The sequence below is a fragment of the Rousettus aegyptiacus genome, unplaced genomic scaffold (genome assembly GCF_014176215.1).
Source record: "Rousettus aegyptiacus isolate mRouAeg1 unplaced genomic scaffold, mRouAeg1.p scaffold_m13_p_11, whole genome shotgun sequence".
NCBI classification, from domain to species: domain Eukaryota; kingdom Metazoa; phylum Chordata; class Mammalia; order Chiroptera; family Pteropodidae; genus Rousettus; species Rousettus aegyptiacus.
In genome coordinates, this window is record NW_023416286.1 from 2,285,205 (window position 1) to 2,301,591 (window position 16,387).

Consider the following 16,387-nt stretch of genomic DNA (forward strand, 5'->3'; position numbering starts at 1 on the left):
TTGCTGATTAAATCTTTTCAGTACGTTACATGTGAGCACATTTTTTAAGAAGTAGAAAAGGACCCCTGAAGCCCGACGCCCCCGGCCTCCCCAGTTTCTCCCACCTGCCCTTGTCCCGTGTGCCTGCCCCCAGGTGACGCCCGTGTCTTCTTCCGTCCGCCCCCCCCCCCCGCCCTCCAGTGTTAACACGCAGACATCGCACACCATGCAGCGAGGTACATGTCACTCGTTTTCGCGTAACGGTGTGTTCTAGAAGTCACTTAGCGCATACCAAACACGAGTCACGGTAGTTTACGAACACGACCTAACGTGACGCTTATCACAGCCCTGTGGGACGGGTGGTGCTCATCTCGTTCGGCAGAGACCCGAGGCGCAGGAAGGTGACGCGTCAGGGTCAGGGGCCCGTGACTAGTGCGCGTATGCGCTGGGGTTCACGCCCAGGCCCTGGTCCCGGAGCCGTGCTCTTCGCCCCGCGCCGAGCTCCCCGTGGTCTGCGGCCCTGCAGCAGTCGGGTCTTCCGTCCCTTTCCGGCATGAACAGGCCGGCCGGAGCATACCTGATGTCGCGTGTGCGTGAACACAGCCAGCCGTGAAGACCAGCTCAGCGGAAACGGCACCGTAACCCGTGGGCCGTCCTCGGACTCCGGGGCCCCGTCCGCCGGCCGGGGCGGCCTCGCGCTCCCGAGGCGTGTGCTGCCTGCCGCCCCGTGGTCCTGACGCGTCGCGGCTTCCTTCCTGTCCCGTCGTTTCCCTTGCCCGTTTTTATTTTCAGTCGGGCCGTCTGTTTCCTTTTGATGTGCAGGACGATCTAGGGAGATTTACTCTTCGTGACCTTTTTCCTTTTCACTTTACTTTTGACTCTGCTTAATTTTTTCCTGCGCAGACATTCGTGTATGTAGTCTGATGAAATGTCCCTCATGCGTTTAAGTTTTGAGTCATAGTTAGAAAGTTAGGACGGCCTTTTCCACTGTAAGTTTGTGAAGCAATTTTCTCATGGTTTCCTCTAGAATACATATCTCTTATGTACTTGGAATTTATGTGGAATCGAAGATACGATTCCAGCTTTTTTCTGCCAGAAGACTTTCCTGTGGCCCAGAAGCTATTTATTGAAAAGTCTAGTTTTCCCCCTCTGGTTTAGGGCAGTGTCTGTTTTAATGATTGCCATGGTAAAATCCAGTTCTGACAGGTGCCAGGTTATCTTAACCAAGACAGGCTTTTGTCTTCCTTGGTGTTAAATTGATCTTTGTAGTCATAGCACCCCAAGTTTATTCTTAGGTACGTTTTCTTGTTGCTATTATAAATGGGAGTCCTCCCCCCCACCCCCGTCTGTCTTCTTAGACTGCTTGTTATATGAAGCTTACTGATTTCTGTAAACTTTGTACTCCGCCTTTACCTTATCGTTTGGTTAGTTTTCCCAGTAGATTCTGTTGGGTTTCCAGGTGTATAGCTCTATCTTCAAATATTGGAAGTTATAATTCCTCCTGAATTTCTATACTTTTCATTTCTCTTTAAAGATTGTGTTAGCTAGTGCCTCTGGTACACAGTGGCGTAACGCTGACGATAGTTTCGTTCAAAATTTAAAGCGTTTCTTCATTGCTTTTTAACTTCCAGACAGACTCAAAGCGATTTTCTTTCCAAATTCTTCTCCTCCCTGCCCATGCTTTCTGAGTCTTTCCTGTATCACGGATGTTCAGGGATCCACACCGACGCGCCTCGGTGCGGCTGTCCGAACATTCCCATGAAGCAGTGCGTGGGCCCTGAGTGTGTTCGTCGTCGGCGTTTCTTTGATAACTTCTCTCTTCTGGGAATTCCTGTCATTCGGACGTTAGACTTTGCAGTTGATCTTCTAATGTTCTCATCTGCTTTTTGCATCAGATCTTTTTATTCTACTTTCTAGGCCTCTGTCTCAACTGATTTTGTCTAAAATTAAAGATTTTTTCCCTCATCCTTTGAATTCTTAAACCTCTGCTGTGTTTTTAGTTTCCAAGAGCCGCGTGCTGTCAGGGTTTCCCCTCACAGCCCCGCGTCCGCCTCTCAGGCCGGCGGTCAGAGCTTTGCCTTTCGGTTTTGGTCTGCCCCCGGGCTGTCTCATAGGAAACAGGAGTTTGCTTTGCTTTGTTTTATTCTCCAAAGGATTTCTGATCCTTGTGTCCATTTGCATTAACAGTGAGGCCCTTAAAAGCTAAGGAAGCTCCCCGTGGGTGGGGGCCGGGTTGTGGCCGAGCAGGATGCCCGTTAAAGCAGCTGTCCGGATACTGTCAGGTGTGATTGTTTTTCGGTTTGGGTGGACTCCCTGCCAGGGTTTCTGTTGGACAGATCTGCAGAAAAAAGTCTTCTAGGCTTCTCCCTGTAGCCTAACCCCATGGCCACGCTTTGGGGAGCCAGGCGGGGGAGGCGTGGGCCGAGCAGCCCGCCGCCTCGCCCCCGGTCCCACGCGGCCCGGCGTCCTGGCGCCCGTTCCAGAGACGTGTCCGGTGCCCTTCCGGGCGGATCGTGGCAGGCGGGCGTGGGGTGGAGGTGAGAGGTGGCCGCTGCTGTCCCTGGAGCCCTTCGTCCCCTGCTGCTCCAGCCCCCGTCCCCCGGCGCCTCCATGGTGCCCCACGGCGCGGGGCGGCGGCTCGTGTGGCCTCGCCCTGGCCACGCCCCCTGTGGCAGCGCAGCCCGGTGTCTCAGGCGCCCCGAGTCGCCGCGCCGTCTCTCTGCGTCCAGCTTCCTCGTCGGCCAGCCGGTCCTGTCCCTCGTCCCTGGGTGGTTGTGGCTTTCTGGAGGCACTCGCTGTCGGTCGGTGGGGTTTGAGGGGGAGGGGAGGGGCGTGAGTGGCTGAGCAGCTAGTCGGAAGCCCCTGGCGTGGGCTTTGCGGGGCCACTCGTGCGTGCCTGCGGGGCGTCCCCACCCGAACGGCGGCTTTGGCCCAGGGCTGCGAGGCCGCCTTCTCCAGGTCCTGCTTCCGAGCTGCCTCTCTATTTTCCTTTAGTTTTACCCTCCCCTCTCTGCGTCCCTGTCTTTTCTGCCCCCCCCACCGTGTACTCTCCTCCCCCCTTGGAGCTCCTCCCCCGCGCCTGTCCTGGCTCCCCCAGCCCCTCCCCCAGCCCCACCGCCCTTCGCAAACCCGATGCCTCTGAGAGCCCCCCGCCCCCCACAGCCTTCCTTACCTCCCGCGCGAATTCAGGTTTCTCTTCTGTGCCGAATTCCTTCTTCTTAACAGCATTCTTTAAATATACAGTTTTGGTCATTTGCTGTTTTCCCTGTTAGACCATGAATGCCAAAGGTCACTGAGAACGGCCAGGTGGTCGGGGACCCAGAGCCGGTCTGTCTTGGATTCCTACACGTTTTTCTGTTCTCACCAGTGAAGTCGATCACACCCCTGACCTTCTTTCCACTCTGTAACCTGAGGGCGGGAGGGAGACAAGACCATCTCTGTGCCCTATTTCTAAAGCCATCTGAAGCTATTTCTTCCCCGTTTTATCTCGTGGTGAGGGCCCAAATCAGGAAGCCAGTGTAGAGTCGGGTCAGGTAAGGGGTGATTGCCCTTGAGAATTAGAAACTGTTCTTCACATACTTGCATGTTAAATGAGATTTTTTTAAAAAAAATAAATCTGGGCAATCTGGGATTAAAATGTGAAAAATGAAAATTTATAGCCTCTGGGATTAAAAAAGACTTTCGGGGGGTGGGGGGAACTATACAGAAACCTCCGTTTTTTCGGAGAATAAGCGCATGGCCATGCGGCATACGGACGAGTTACTGAGGTGAACTGTTACCTCCCCAGGTTTCAGAAGGACCCCACCTGGTCAGAGACCGGAGACCGGTACCTGTTGAAACTGTTTAGGGATCATCTTTTTCATCAGGTGACTGAAGCGGGCGCTCCCTGGATTGACCTCAGTCATATCATTTCTTGTCTTAACAAGGTAATTTGTATCGATTTTTAAATCATAATGCTGTTTGCGGCTTGTAGAGTTGTATCCTCTACAAATACTAAGAGACTTAAGAAATTAAGATGTACTCTACTGTTTCCTGCAAGACATTTTAGTAATAATTTTTAGGTGTATCTAAATTTTTAGAACGGGAGGGTTTTTTTAACACCTGCGTGAATAACTTTAGAATTTTTTTATTGTGGATCTTTTTATTGTGATAAATGTCACAAAATGACTGCCTTCTCCTCCACTCATGCTTTATTTTATTTGCATGTTATTTTGTTATATCGAATAAGACAGTGAGTAGGAAAATCAGAAGAGTAGTCTGTGCTTAAACGACTAAAAAGCTGAATTCTAAGGCGTGGCACTGTCAGCCCCGTTGGAGGTCCTGCATGTTACCGCTCATTTCCTGCTGGCCCCAGGTGGGCGCCCAGCAGGTGTGGCCCCAGGTGGGCGCCCAGCAGGTGTGGCCCCAGGTGCGCGCCCAGCAGGTGTCGTGCACATGAGAAGCTGGAGCTGGTGACGTCGTAGGCCCAGCGTTGTAAGTGGGAATCAGGCGGTCAGATGAATTAAGTCGGTGAAGATGTGGCATACATTTGCTTGAGAGGCGAGCTCTGTGTATTTAAAAGGGCAGGTGCAGTGTACAGAGGAAGAAATGAGTTTTCCTTATGAATTTCGTGGAGTTACGGAGCTTAGAATAGGTGTCCAGAGGTAAGCCTTCGCCTTTGGACAGGTCTGTGACTGCAGCAGGTCGGCACACGGTGGCCCACGGGCCAGATCCGGGCGGTGGCCTGTCTTCGTACAGCCCGCACGCTAAGAAGACTGTGGCAGAAGGCCGTGTGGCCCTGGCATTTGCAGCCTGTGCTCTGGCCGTGCCCTGGCGTGAGCTGTCCCTCCGTGCAAGCACGGGGAGACACGCCCCCTGGCTGTGACTTGGAGCCGCTGGCTGTGCCAGGCGGCCGTCCAGGGCAGCCGCCCTGGTGTTCGTTCTAAGCACCTCTTCGCCTCGTTTGCATTTCCTTAAAACTCTTCAGAGAGTGTCGTCTGTAACCTGCATTCCGGCAGAACCGAGCCGTATGCACTGTTGAGCTAATCCAGAGTGGTTCATGTGCTCGTTTGCCTTTTTCCCGTAAGGGAAAAACATTTTTCTTGAGAGCAGCGAGCGGAGAATAATTCTGCCGGTCTTAGGAAACCGTGCGCACAGCATCAGGGCCTCGGCGACCACAGCGCGCCTCACGGGTGACGCACGGACGGGCCCCGATGGCGTGCGCGGTGGCAGACGTCTCGGCGAGGGTTTTCGTAGCGAATCGGGGTAACTGAAAATGTGAAGAAAGTTTATTCCGTCATATAACGAGTAGTAAGTGAAATTTAAAGGGTAATTTAAAAGGTTGGATGGCCTCACTGGTGATAGGTAAATTAAAATTTTACATAGTTTACTTTGGTAGAAATGACTGAAATTAACTGGTAAAATGATATGAAAGTTTGAGTCTTCAGAATTGGTTTTCAACATTTTAATGAATGAATAAAAAAAAATGCACATTGAAAACTAACAAAAATAAAGTGAAAACCACGAGTAAGTTATTTGACGGACTGAGGATCAGCATTTGTGCTTTGTAAAGACCTCGTTGAAATCTTAGTGCCAAATCCGGCCGGTCCCGCTCCCCGGCCGGTCCCCACACGCAGCCCGTCCCTACGCCCCCTGGCCGGTCCCGCTCCCCAGCTGCCCTCCGCCCCTGACGCCCTTCGGTCGGCAGCTGGCTGTATGGACTAAGCTGTAAATAAGTCTTTTTCCCAAGGAGGTGATTCTGTGGAAGAAAAAAAATAAGTGGACGAAGGTGCTCATTGCCTCGTGGTTCGTGACACGGAAATGAGTGGGCGATCCGGGGGAGGCGGTGGACCTGAGTGTTGCCCGGGGGCCCGGGACGGCTGGGGGCAGCGCGCGGGTGGCGGGCGCCCCGCTGGGCTGCCTCCGCCCTCGAGGAAGCCGGAGGGCCGGCCCCTGGGGCGGGGTCTGAGCGGCCAGCATGGTCGCCTCTCCCTGTACCTGCCTCTAATAACCGTTATGTTTGCTCACGGCAAAATAAAAAAGGGAAGAGGCGCGTGGGAGCCGAGCGCGTGCGCCCCGTGGGGCCCCGGGGGCGGGCGGCAGGCCCCGCGGCCGCCCCGGCCCCTCACGCCCCGCCCCTCCCGTTGCAGCTGGACGCCGGCGTGCCCGAGAAGATCAGCCTCACCTCCAGGGACGAGAAGAGCGTGCTCGTGGTGGCCTACAGCGACCTGAAGCGCTGCTTCGAAAACACTTTCCAAGAACTGATCGCAGCCGCCAACGGTCAGTCGTAGTGCTGGCGGGCGCCCCGCGGGACGCGGCCGGGGCCTGCCCAGCAGCGGGGCGCCCGCCACGCCCCCGTCACTTGAAGGCGCGCGCCGCCCTCGCCCTGCGCCGCGCCCGGTTCCTTGCGGAGCGAGGCGACCACGTCCCAGCTTTGCTTTTCCCACTTGTATATGCACTAATTTTAATTTTTTAAAGACTGTTTTCTGACCTTCGACCTTTGGCCACGTCGTATGCTCACGAAGGGAATCTGTTGTGAGGACGTTTGGGGACGACTCCGGCGGCGTCTCTGTCCCCGAGGGCGGCCCGGGCGGGTGCCGCGGTGCCCCGTGTGCGACGTGGGGCTTCTGCGTCGCTGAGTCCGTGAGGACACTCGGAGGGACGCCAGGGCCCGTGGGGCGCGAGGTCCCCGGTCGCGTGATCGGAGCCCTTTCTGCCCGACCGTCGGACACGCAGCGATCGCAGGGGCCCCTCGAGCTCCCCGCCCCAAGCTCAGCCAGAGCCTTTTTAAAAAAGTGTTTTTCTGCTAGTCAGATGCACTCACATTTTATGCGATTTTTTTTTTTTTTTTTTTTTGGTTTTTTTTGGAACTAGAAAACAATTAAGACGTCGCGCCGCAGGCCCGCAGCGCAGGAGCAGGCGGCTTCCGCGTGGCTCCCGTCCGCCGCTCTGTGCGAAGCTCTGTTCCTGGCCCACAGCCTTGTCGTGGTCCTTTACACTGGATTCCGCAGGGACCTGTTCAGAGGCCGGACCGGCCCGGCCGCGGGTGGCGCCAAGAGCCTGCGGGCCCGACGGCCCGACCGGGACGACCCTCCGCCGTGCCTTCGCCGCCGCTGCTCAGCCCAAAGTCATGGACCTTTCGATAAAACCTGACTGTGCGGGACGTCCCTGTCGGAGTCCGTCTCAGGAGTTTGGCGTTTTCCTCCTCTGAACTGTCTCAGCATTCGGACGTGCGTTTGTCGCCAAACTTGGGTGTTCGTGGAATTTCTAGTTACCGGAATACCTATTCTTTGATACCGAAGACTGCCAAACACATAGGAACTTTGTTTCTTACAAACCAGTGATGAAGACCCCCTCCTTTCCCAGCACTGAACGCGTTGCTGGCCCCGGGTGCTCGCCACGCGGCGGTGACCACGGCGTGGCCATCGCAGGTCCGGAAGGCGTCCAGACGCCCGCAGCCGACGTCGCGGTCTCCAGTCTTAATAATCACACCCGTTTGTAGCTTTCAGAGAAGTTTTTAACATTTCTCTGTCCACTTTTTATAAGCTTTAAAGTGATTTTCTCTGCCTTGAGACTCGCGCCGAGAAGCGGCGCCCGTCCGGCTGACGGCCGCGGGGACAGGCGCCTGCTCCACGCGGCGGCATCAGTGGCTGCGTGAGAAAGGAAGTCGATCATCGCATGTGATCTGGATGGATTTTAAAGGAACGTAATGTTCACTATTCAAGGGACAATTAACATTTGCCACCATGTTGTTCTTTTTATGCAAAAGGAACAAGAACTTGGAGACTTTGACATGCAAAAGTCTTTTATCATTAGCTCATGTATTTGAGGAAGAGCAGCTGTCTTTTTATATGTTTTTTGACAAATCATATTGTAATTCTTTTGTACAAAAAAGAACTACTTGTATTCTAGAAGAAATATGAAATGCTTAATTTATAAGCGGGCTGGAGATTTTTTCCAATATTGTTTTCTTTGAAAATGAAAGGGGATCATCTATTTTAGTTTTGGGGCCTGGGAACTTTTTGAAAATTTAATTTGGGGACCAATGTTTTGTGAAAGCTAAGGAAGGATGGGGGTAAACCAGGGCTCGAATCTCTCCTTCTGTGTAGACCAGCAAAGCGCCCTGTGCGAGGCAGACCCAGTCACACACCCAGGACGTTTGCATCATAAATGCTAGTTCGCTTCAGCCCCTAGTAACCTCAGGACTTGGTCGAATATAAAAGGTAGACAGCTGATACGTTTTCATGGGTAAATATTGTCAGCCAGAAAACAGTTGGTGTCAGGTCATGCGTATTTTTTTTTAAGCTTCGTTTTATATTTATTTTTCATTTAGTTTTTATTGGGAATGGTTTTCAGTAGAACTCTCGGTTCTGCCGGGGCGTTTTTTTGGGGAGCCCTCTTTTCCATAGTGTAATTCCATGTAAGAGGTTGTCTAAAAGTTAGTCTTTTTAATTCCTAGGAAGGCTTTTGATACCTGAGAATAGTCGAATCAAGGACGTAAACTTCCCGGACCTTCCTGTCGTGACAGAGCGCACAGAAAGCACAGCCCTTGAATCATGCAGCGTTGCCCATTTCACTTTTTTGTACCTGTTTGAAGTTCGGTTGCTGTATTTACTTCATTGTAAATATTTTTGAGGGCACCTTTGTGTTTCGCTTTTGACCTTGGTTCTGCGATTTGGATGTCACGAAAACGTCCCTGAAAAACACCAGTATGTTACGTTCTGATGTCATGATCCCAACATGGGTTATTCATCTTTAATCCTGTTTTCAGTCTCTATGTGTACAGCAATATTTTTAATAAAGAATTACAGAGAGAAACTTGGCCTCCTCTGTTTGTTACCGGTTCATTTAACGAGACTTTAAAAGGCTCAGTGTTTCCTGCGCATCTCGGAGGAATTTTCGGCCTTCGGGTAAAATGGTGGCGGATCTTTCTCGTCAGGTACCTGATGACCCGTTCCTCGTCTGCCCCGAGATGCCGCGCAGGTCACAGTCCTCACCGCGCCCTCAAAGTTCGCCAGGAAATAGCCCGCCTTCGTTATTTCTGCATCGCTCTAGGACATCGGTAATCACTGGGGACAAATGACATCATTCTATTTACAGCTTTCCGTTTCTGGTAGTGCCGTTTCCATTTACAAAATATAGTGATTCCCGCTCTCCGACGACGTCAAGTCCTAGAAAACGCGGCGTTGCTGTGTGCATGTTATGTGGACACCGGGGGCAGCGAGCTGCCCCTTTTTTTTCCTAAACGGGGAAAAGGGTTTAAATACCTTCTGGGGTCTATTCCAGGCCATACAAATGCAAATATGAGTTCTTACTGTTTGTAAAACTCATAGTCCTCCCCAGACACTCACGTGTCCTGCGAGGCTCACGGCCGGCTCGGGAGGGAAGACCTCGTGTGGCGGGAGGCGGAATGACGTGTTCCTTCAGTCCCTGGGAAGCTTTCTGTGCAGGTGAAGGGTGCCCCTCCCCCTACATCTCCCAGGTCTTTCAGAAGCATTATTCAGAAGGTCAGGGCAGATGAAGAAAATACGGCAAGATGTTAACGTTTGTTGCATCTGAGTTTACCGAGTGTTTATTATGTCATTTTCCTGTACATTCGAAGTGAAAATTTGAAAACAATACGGTACAGGATAAAAGGGGCCTCTGGGCTTGGGCGAAGAGTCGCCAGAGGTTAGAGGTGACTTGCTGCCGCAGGAGCTGGCGAGCTGCCTCAGGGAGGTCGGGGAAGGGGGAGAGTGAGCGGAGCGGGTCTTTCACGTAGAAGGATCTGGAAGGAAATCCAGGGAATCAGATGCACATCAAAATGAGCACGGCAGATGCGCGGGGTAGAAGGGAGGTCAGCCTGCGCAGGATGGAGGGTGCGTTTGGGGATCTTTCGGGTTTAAATCTCTTAGGAGAAAACATTGAAAATACTCTCTAGCCAGGCCGGCGTGACATCCGACGCGCCCTGGCTCACGGACACACGGTGGCTTCGTTATTTTTCTCTCGTGCTCAGAACAGTCAAAAACAGCAGGTTTTTTTACCCCTCCACTTACACATCTGTGAAATATCCTTCTATAAAAGGGGAGGGGGTAGGAGGTGAGGAAAGAAAATGGTAAAAAACGCACGTCCTTGAAATGGGTTTAGAACGGCTCGCCGGGAGGATACCGCCGGGTCCAGGTCCTGACCACCCGGCCGGCCAGCCCCGCAGCCGGGGAGCTGGGGTCCCCTCGTCCCTCGCTGGGTTTTCGGTGCCTTAGTTCTAGGAACCAGCGCACAACACTGACCTCGACGGACAGACACGTCTGCTCTGCTGAGCTTTGCCTCTGGCAAAAGGATGGACGAGGTACACGGTCCGTTGGGGCGATGATAACGATTATAGAGAGAAAAGGAAGTCGGGTAAAGGGCGTGGGGACGGTCGCCAGGGTTAGCATCGAAAAATACAGAGCAGTCGAATTTCAGGTAAGCAACGGATAATTTTTTTTTTTTTTTTTTTTTTTTTTTTTTAGTATAGATAGGGCTCAAATACTGCATGGGGCATGTTCGTGTTAAAAATGATTTAAAATTCAAAGGTAACTGGCCGTCCTGCGCTTCACCTTGCAGCTCTGGGCCTGAGCAGCGCGGTGGGGCCGGCAGAGTCGCCGGCGGGTGTCTGTGTGGCGGGCTCCCTGTGCCCGGGGGCCCAGAGCTCCGGGCTCGGGACGTGCCCGGGGCGTCCGGGGACCGGCAGGAAGGCCGTGTGGCCACGGTAAAGTCTGGAGAAGGCGGGCGGGAAGCTGACGGGACGGGGCGGCGTCTTGGGGGCGGCTCCAAGGCCATTTTGGCGTTTACTCCCAGAGGAGAAGCCGGGGAGGGTTCGGAGGATGGGGGACTCGACATGCATCGGGAAGCAGCCGTCGGTTGGGCCGCCAGCTCGGAAGCTCTTGCGGGGTCTCAGTGAGAGGTGGTGGCGACCGGCCCTCTGGGGACAGCGGAAGGGGGCATGACCGGACGGGATTCTAAGACGTGGTCAAGGTCGAGCCCACTGGGCGTCCCGATCTCCCGGGCCTGCGGCAGGGGAGCAGGAGAGGGAGGAGTCAGTGGCTGTGAAGGTTTTGGCCCAGCGCTGGCAGACAGGACATTCCGCTGGGTTCAGAGAGGTCGTTCCAGGAACGAAGGGGCGTCGGAGGGCGGGGGACAGGGAGGGCTGGGAGGTGAGGACAGACAGTGCGGAGTCCGGCGTGGGGCCCGCTGGAGGCGTGTAGTGCACATTCGTCCTGGTTTTGCGACGAGCCGCTCTGAACTTAGTGGTTCGACACAACCATTTACTACCCTCAGGGATTCTGGTCAGGGATCCGGACAGGGCGCAGCCGTGGGGGGGGGGGGGCTTCTCTGTTCTGTCATGTTGGGGCCGCGGCTGGGAAAACGGCCAGAGGCTGGAGTCACCTGGTGCCTGAACCGAGTGACTCAGAGGCCGGTCCCAGCAGGGCACGGTCACCGGAGGCCCCTGCACGTGGCCTCTCCGTGCGGCCCGAGCTCCCCGCGTGTGACGCCGGGGTGTTTTGGAGAGAGACTCGGACTCGCGTGAAGTTGTCCGGCCCGGCCTGAGTCACGCACGCAGCGTCACCGCTGCCGCGTGCCGTCGAGCCGCAAAGCCAGCTCTGGTCCTGGGAGAGGTGAGAGTCGTGGGGAGGTGTCAAGGGCCCGCGTGGGATGGGCGGCCCCGACGCAGCCGGCCAGGAGAGCCGGCCTTGCGCGGCGTCGGGGATGTGACCTTGGCACCCGCGTGCACGTGACTCTGCAGGTGAGGGGCGAGGTCTGGTCCACGCATGTACTCTGCGAGTCGCCGTCGTACAGATGTCAGAGAAGGCCCCGAGCTCGGTTGAGACGATGCCATTTGCGTAGACCGAGAAACGGCCCGGGTCGGAGCAAAGAGCAAGTCTGTGAGCCAGACGCAGACGACTGAGACAGGAAGAAAAGCGTGTGGGGGCCTGGGCCAGAGGAGGGGCGATGTCTCCAGGAATAAGCGTCGAGTCGTCGACGGGGCAAGAGAGATCGGGCCGTCGGGGTCGGCGCTACGGGGTCCCCGATAGGCCCGTCCAGGGGGGGCCGTGGGGGCGGGGGGAGCTGGGAACCAGGAGCCGGGCCAGCTCGCTCCCTCTTGCCGGAGAGAGGAGCCGAGAAGCGGGTGGGAGCCCGAGGGGAAATGGGAAGCTTTTTCGGTTTGAAAAGCGAGAGAGCGAATCCAGTGGCCAAAGGGGTAGAAAGGGCGGGTCAGGCGAGGGGGCGGCGAGGTGCAGCGTGTCCTCGAGCAGGCGCGAGGCGGGGACCGGCCGCGCCCCGCGGGTTTCGGGCAGGTGTTCCGGGGGGAAGGCGGGGTGCGTGAGCGCAGAGGCTGGTGGGTGGGCGGGTGCTCTGGTGGGATTTCAAAGTTCTCCTCTGATGGCATCAATTTTCCTGTTGACATGAGCAGTAATAGGACCTATCGCATGGCATTGCTCTGCAAACAGGAGCTTCTTCCCCTAAAGCACTCGCAGTAGTTGTGGCACATAAAGTTAATGTGGTTTAGTGTGAGCTCAAGCATGCACCTTCTATTCAAATGGGATTTTCAAGACGACCTTTTATCGAAGACTAGCGCACACACGCAAATTGTCAAATAAGCGTGCGGCTCGATGAGCGATCCCGGAGCGGACACTCACGTACCACGCCCGGGTTCAGAAACAACTCTGGTGGCATCTGCTTGGTTTCTGGTTTGCTTTATTTACTTTTTCTCCCTTAAATGTCCTTAGTTCAAAAAATAGAAAGTGAGTAATCCCTGTGTCAGGACCCAGGATATTTTTGAAAACTTCCCCGGCTCGTGAACCCCACGAGGCTGGTGATATGTGTCGGACCGAGGACTCCAGTGACCCTGACGGGGCCATCCTGCTGCGGGACAAGGGAGCCAGTTCCCAGATGTGCTGTGAGTTTCCGGTCGTGAGAAAACTCGGACACTCTGACGTGATCCAGTTCCCTGAACATTCCCCAGATCCTTAGCCCAGATGAGTGACGCCACCCTTAAGTTATGAAAACCACTATCTTGAAAGAATTTCGGATTCTCGAAGATAAAATGTTAGGCATGTGTTTCCTGAGATTAGTCACGAACCCTTTTCCCTGTCTTCGTCCCCCAAAAAGCAGGCCTTTCCCCTTGGGCCGTCTCCCCAGTCCAGTTTCCCCATGATGCTGTAAGGCGACACGTCCCAGGATGACGTGTTGGTCACCTCCTCTGTGTCAGTGGGTAGTGGCCGCCTGCTTTGTCCCCGCCCCCTGCCCCCCGCCCCCCGGGAGGCGGGCCAGGACGCTTAGCTGGCGGCTTTCCTCAGGAGGGCTCACGTCTCAGGCTCTTGCCTGCGCGTTGGGTGTGGTTTCCCACACACAGCCTCACACACGCACCCTGTAGTTGCGGCCCTTGTCTGTTACCGTTTGCATCGAGGGCACCTTCGCCTGCAGCCAGCACTGCTTGTGACTGCGCTCGCTGTGCTGGAGCGATGTCGTTTGTCACGCGCCGATGGCTGGAGCTGGCTGCCCCCGGTCACAGTGCTGTGTAACGTCCCCACCCCCAGGGAGACCCGGGACCTGTTTTCATTTAGAAGCGAATGGGAAGAAAACGCAGACACGTCTTTGGAAGTTAACTTTATTATATGAAGATAGCATACGAAATACATTCATAGTGGCTAGAGGTGTAAGGACCAACTCACGCCTTATTGTATCTGCAGCAGACGGGTTGTTGGTTGTACGAAAGTAACTTGAAGATTCCAGTTTCCTTAAATAGTTCTGCACACACACGCGCGCGTCTATGTACACAGCTCCCCCACCGTCAGCCAAACACGTGCTCAGGCGCGGGGTGCGTCACGTCTCGCTCGGAGCTCCCCGGGGTGGGGCCGGGCCCAAGGGCCGAGGGGTTCGGGCGGCACCGCCTACACTGACCGGATCTGCGCCTGCGCGTGCCCCGCCCCACCCCGCCCCCGCCCCCAGGACCCCGAGGGGCAGCTCCGCGGCCCCGCCCGCCGCTCCTGGCACAGGTGGCGAAGGGCTCCGCCGGTCACCCAGCGCCTCGATCTTCGGTGCCGTTTTACCGGGGCGTCCGCGCGGGCCTCGGCTGTGCCAGGGCCGGATGGGAGCGGCGGTGGCGGCTCCTGCAGGCCCCGGCCCGAGGCCGAGAGCCGAGCGAGCCTTGTTCTGACATGTCTGTCCTTGGGTAGGTTGGTGCCACTAAGGTCTCGTAATGATTGAGGGCTAGATGATCGAAGCTGAGGTGTTAGACGCAGAGCTAGGGGTTTCCTTGGTTTCCACTCACCGCGGGCCCCTCCCTCGCCTGCTGTGAGAGCGCGAGGACCACGAGGCCTTTCCTTTCCCCGCCTCCGCCTCCCGGCGTCCCTGGGGCTCGTGCGCACGCGGAGGCGCGAGGTCGAAGCCCCCCCTGGGGCCTGTGGTCTGGACCCGCAGCAGGGCCACCACCGGGCCCGCGACTCCCCCCTCTCCCCAGAGAACCTCCAAACTAGACTGGCCGCACCGGGAGGGCGGCTCGGACTCTCCTGTCACCTCCATTTCGGGTTCTGGGGTTGAGCCACGTGCGTGATGGGGGCACGTGCGTCTCCACCAGCAGCCGCAGCTCCCGGCGGCCCGTCGGCCCTGCCCGGCGTCCTGAACACGCAGCACGGAGCAGAGCCGGCCGCGCGGCGCCCTGTGCCACCCCGGCCCCGTCCCTCCTCGGCCACGCGGCAGAGGGAGAGAGGCCCCCCCTGCTGCGGACCCGGAGTGCCTGCTCTAGAAACGTCTTGCATAGATCACACACCGCCTTCCCCCACGGAGCATAAAGTGCTGAGTAAACAGGCTGACGCTCCACCTCATCCTCCCAGGAGACAAACGGGGGACTTGGGACTCTGCGCGCAGTGAGAAGGAACCGGCCCACTGTCCCTCGGGTCCCAGCGGCATGGCGGGTGGCCCGCCTGGCACGGAGGGGGGGCTTTCGCCGCCTCCCTGCCGTGACCCCTCGCCCGGCCCCCCCACGAGCCACACAAAACGCCAGCCCAGTGCCCCCCACCACACGCCAGAGCAGGACCTGACGTTCCGTTTGCAGACGACTCTCACTCCGGTTAGCGTCCTGTGAGCCTCCGGCCGCCGTGCCGTGGAGCCAGCCCAGGCCGGGGCGGCCGCTCAGCGTCCCTGCTGCGGCGGCCGGCCGTGTGGCCTCGGATTTGAGCGCCACCCGCAGCACTCGAAATGAACAACGCGCCCCGCGTGGGGCGGGCAGAGCCGGCCCTGCAGCTGGGGCAGGATGCGCTCTGCGGCTCCAGTGCTTGTCTTTTTCTCGCCTCAGCTTCCAGAAACCGTCCCCGCATCCCTCGGTCCCGTGTGCTCCCAGCTGGGTTTCTGACGGGGACCAGGTCGGATCGGGCCACCGTGGGCCCTGCCGGCAGGCCTCTCCTACCCGCACCCCACGGCCCGGCCCCGCCCCGCCCCCCTCGGGCCCTGTCCCGGTCCCTCCTCCCTCCTCACACGTCCGCCAGAGAACCCCAGGGGCCCCCAGAGGCGTGGCGGACACTGCCCCGCCTTGGGGCCCTGGTTCTCGGGCCGCGTGGCCCAGCCGCTGTGTCTCCCGCGTCGTGCGCGGCTGTGAGCCCGCGGCCGCGGGGTGCAGAGCGGGCCCGGCTGTGGGCCCAAAGGGTCCCGCACCGTGAGTGGGGTGCGGGGGGGGGTGGGCTGCGGGGTCTTCCCGGGGCAGCGTCACTGTCTATCTGGGGTCTGGGGTTACATTCTTGTTAGTGGAAAGAAGAAGGCACGACTGGACATCACGACCAGCAGCCGGCCCTGCGGGAAGGCAGGGTGTCAGCTCAGACGCGGTAATACTGGCGAAAGCGGGCGTCCGGGGACAGGCGTGCGCGCGGGGCGCGGCGGGCGCGGCGGCCTCAGACGGGAGGGGCGGCCTGCGGCACCACCGCGCTGTAGTCCGGGGGCGGCGCGCAGCTCGCCATCGCCCTCTCCAGCTCGCAGTCGTCGCAGGTGAACCTGCGTCTGCCCGCGGCCACGCGCCCGCAGCCGGGGGCGCAGACGGCGGGCCGGCCGAGGGCGCAGAGCCCCGACTCCCTGCTTCTGCTGGTCGCCCTCGAGCTACAGGGAAAAAGAGAAAAACCACCGTGATTGGTTTCCCGGAATCAAACCCTGAAACCCCCTCTTCACGTGTCTCTGTCCATCACTGTCCGAGGGCTGACGGCTCCGAGACCCGTCTCAGCCTCTGGTCACACTCTGCTCCACAGGGGCGCTGGGCGCTGGGCGGAAGGTGCTCCCCTGGCTGGGGGTGCGCTGGGGGAGTAGATGCGAACCCTTAATTCCAGGGAGAAAACAACTCTGAGACCTGGGCAAAGCCCCCCTCGTCCCAGGTGCAGGCTGCAAGATGCTCCCGCCCCCTGAACGCTGGCGTCACGGCCCGGGACCT

The 16,387-nt window shown here is 57.3% G+C and overlaps 2 protein-coding genes across 6 annotated transcripts in view; one reads left to right on the forward strand and one right to left on the reverse strand.

The window, feature by feature from the left end:
* The window catches only part of PAN3 (poly(A) specific ribonuclease subunit PAN3), a 119,165-nt gene extending 110,390 nt beyond the window's left edge, over nucleotides 1-8,775 (forward strand). For 2 of the 5 annotated variants that reach the window (XM_036228394.1, XM_036228395.1), the window contains 2 exons: nucleotides 3,767-3,905; nucleotides 6,108-8,775. In XM_036228394.1, the coding sequence (XP_036084287.1) occupies nucleotides 3,767-3,905; nucleotides 6,108-6,248 (280 nt within the window). In that variant the 3' untranslated portion in view covers nucleotides 6,249-8,775. Of the gene's footprint in view, nucleotides 1-3,766; nucleotides 3,906-6,107 lie in introns of those variants that run through there. The other 3 variants (XM_016151895.2, XR_004953283.1, XR_004953282.1) reach the window with 3 other exon arrangements.
* Nucleotides 8,776-13,569: 4,794 nt separating this feature from the next.
* Nucleotides 13,570-16,387, reverse strand: part of FLT1 (fms related receptor tyrosine kinase 1) — a 139,578-nt gene continuing 136,760 nt past the window's right edge. The window contains exon 30 of the mRNA XM_036228396.1: nucleotides 13,570-16,062. Within this exon, the coding sequence (XP_036084289.1) occupies nucleotides 15,861-16,062 (202 nt within the window). The 3' untranslated portion in view covers nucleotides 13,570-15,860. The remainder of the gene's footprint in view (nucleotides 16,063-16,387) is intronic.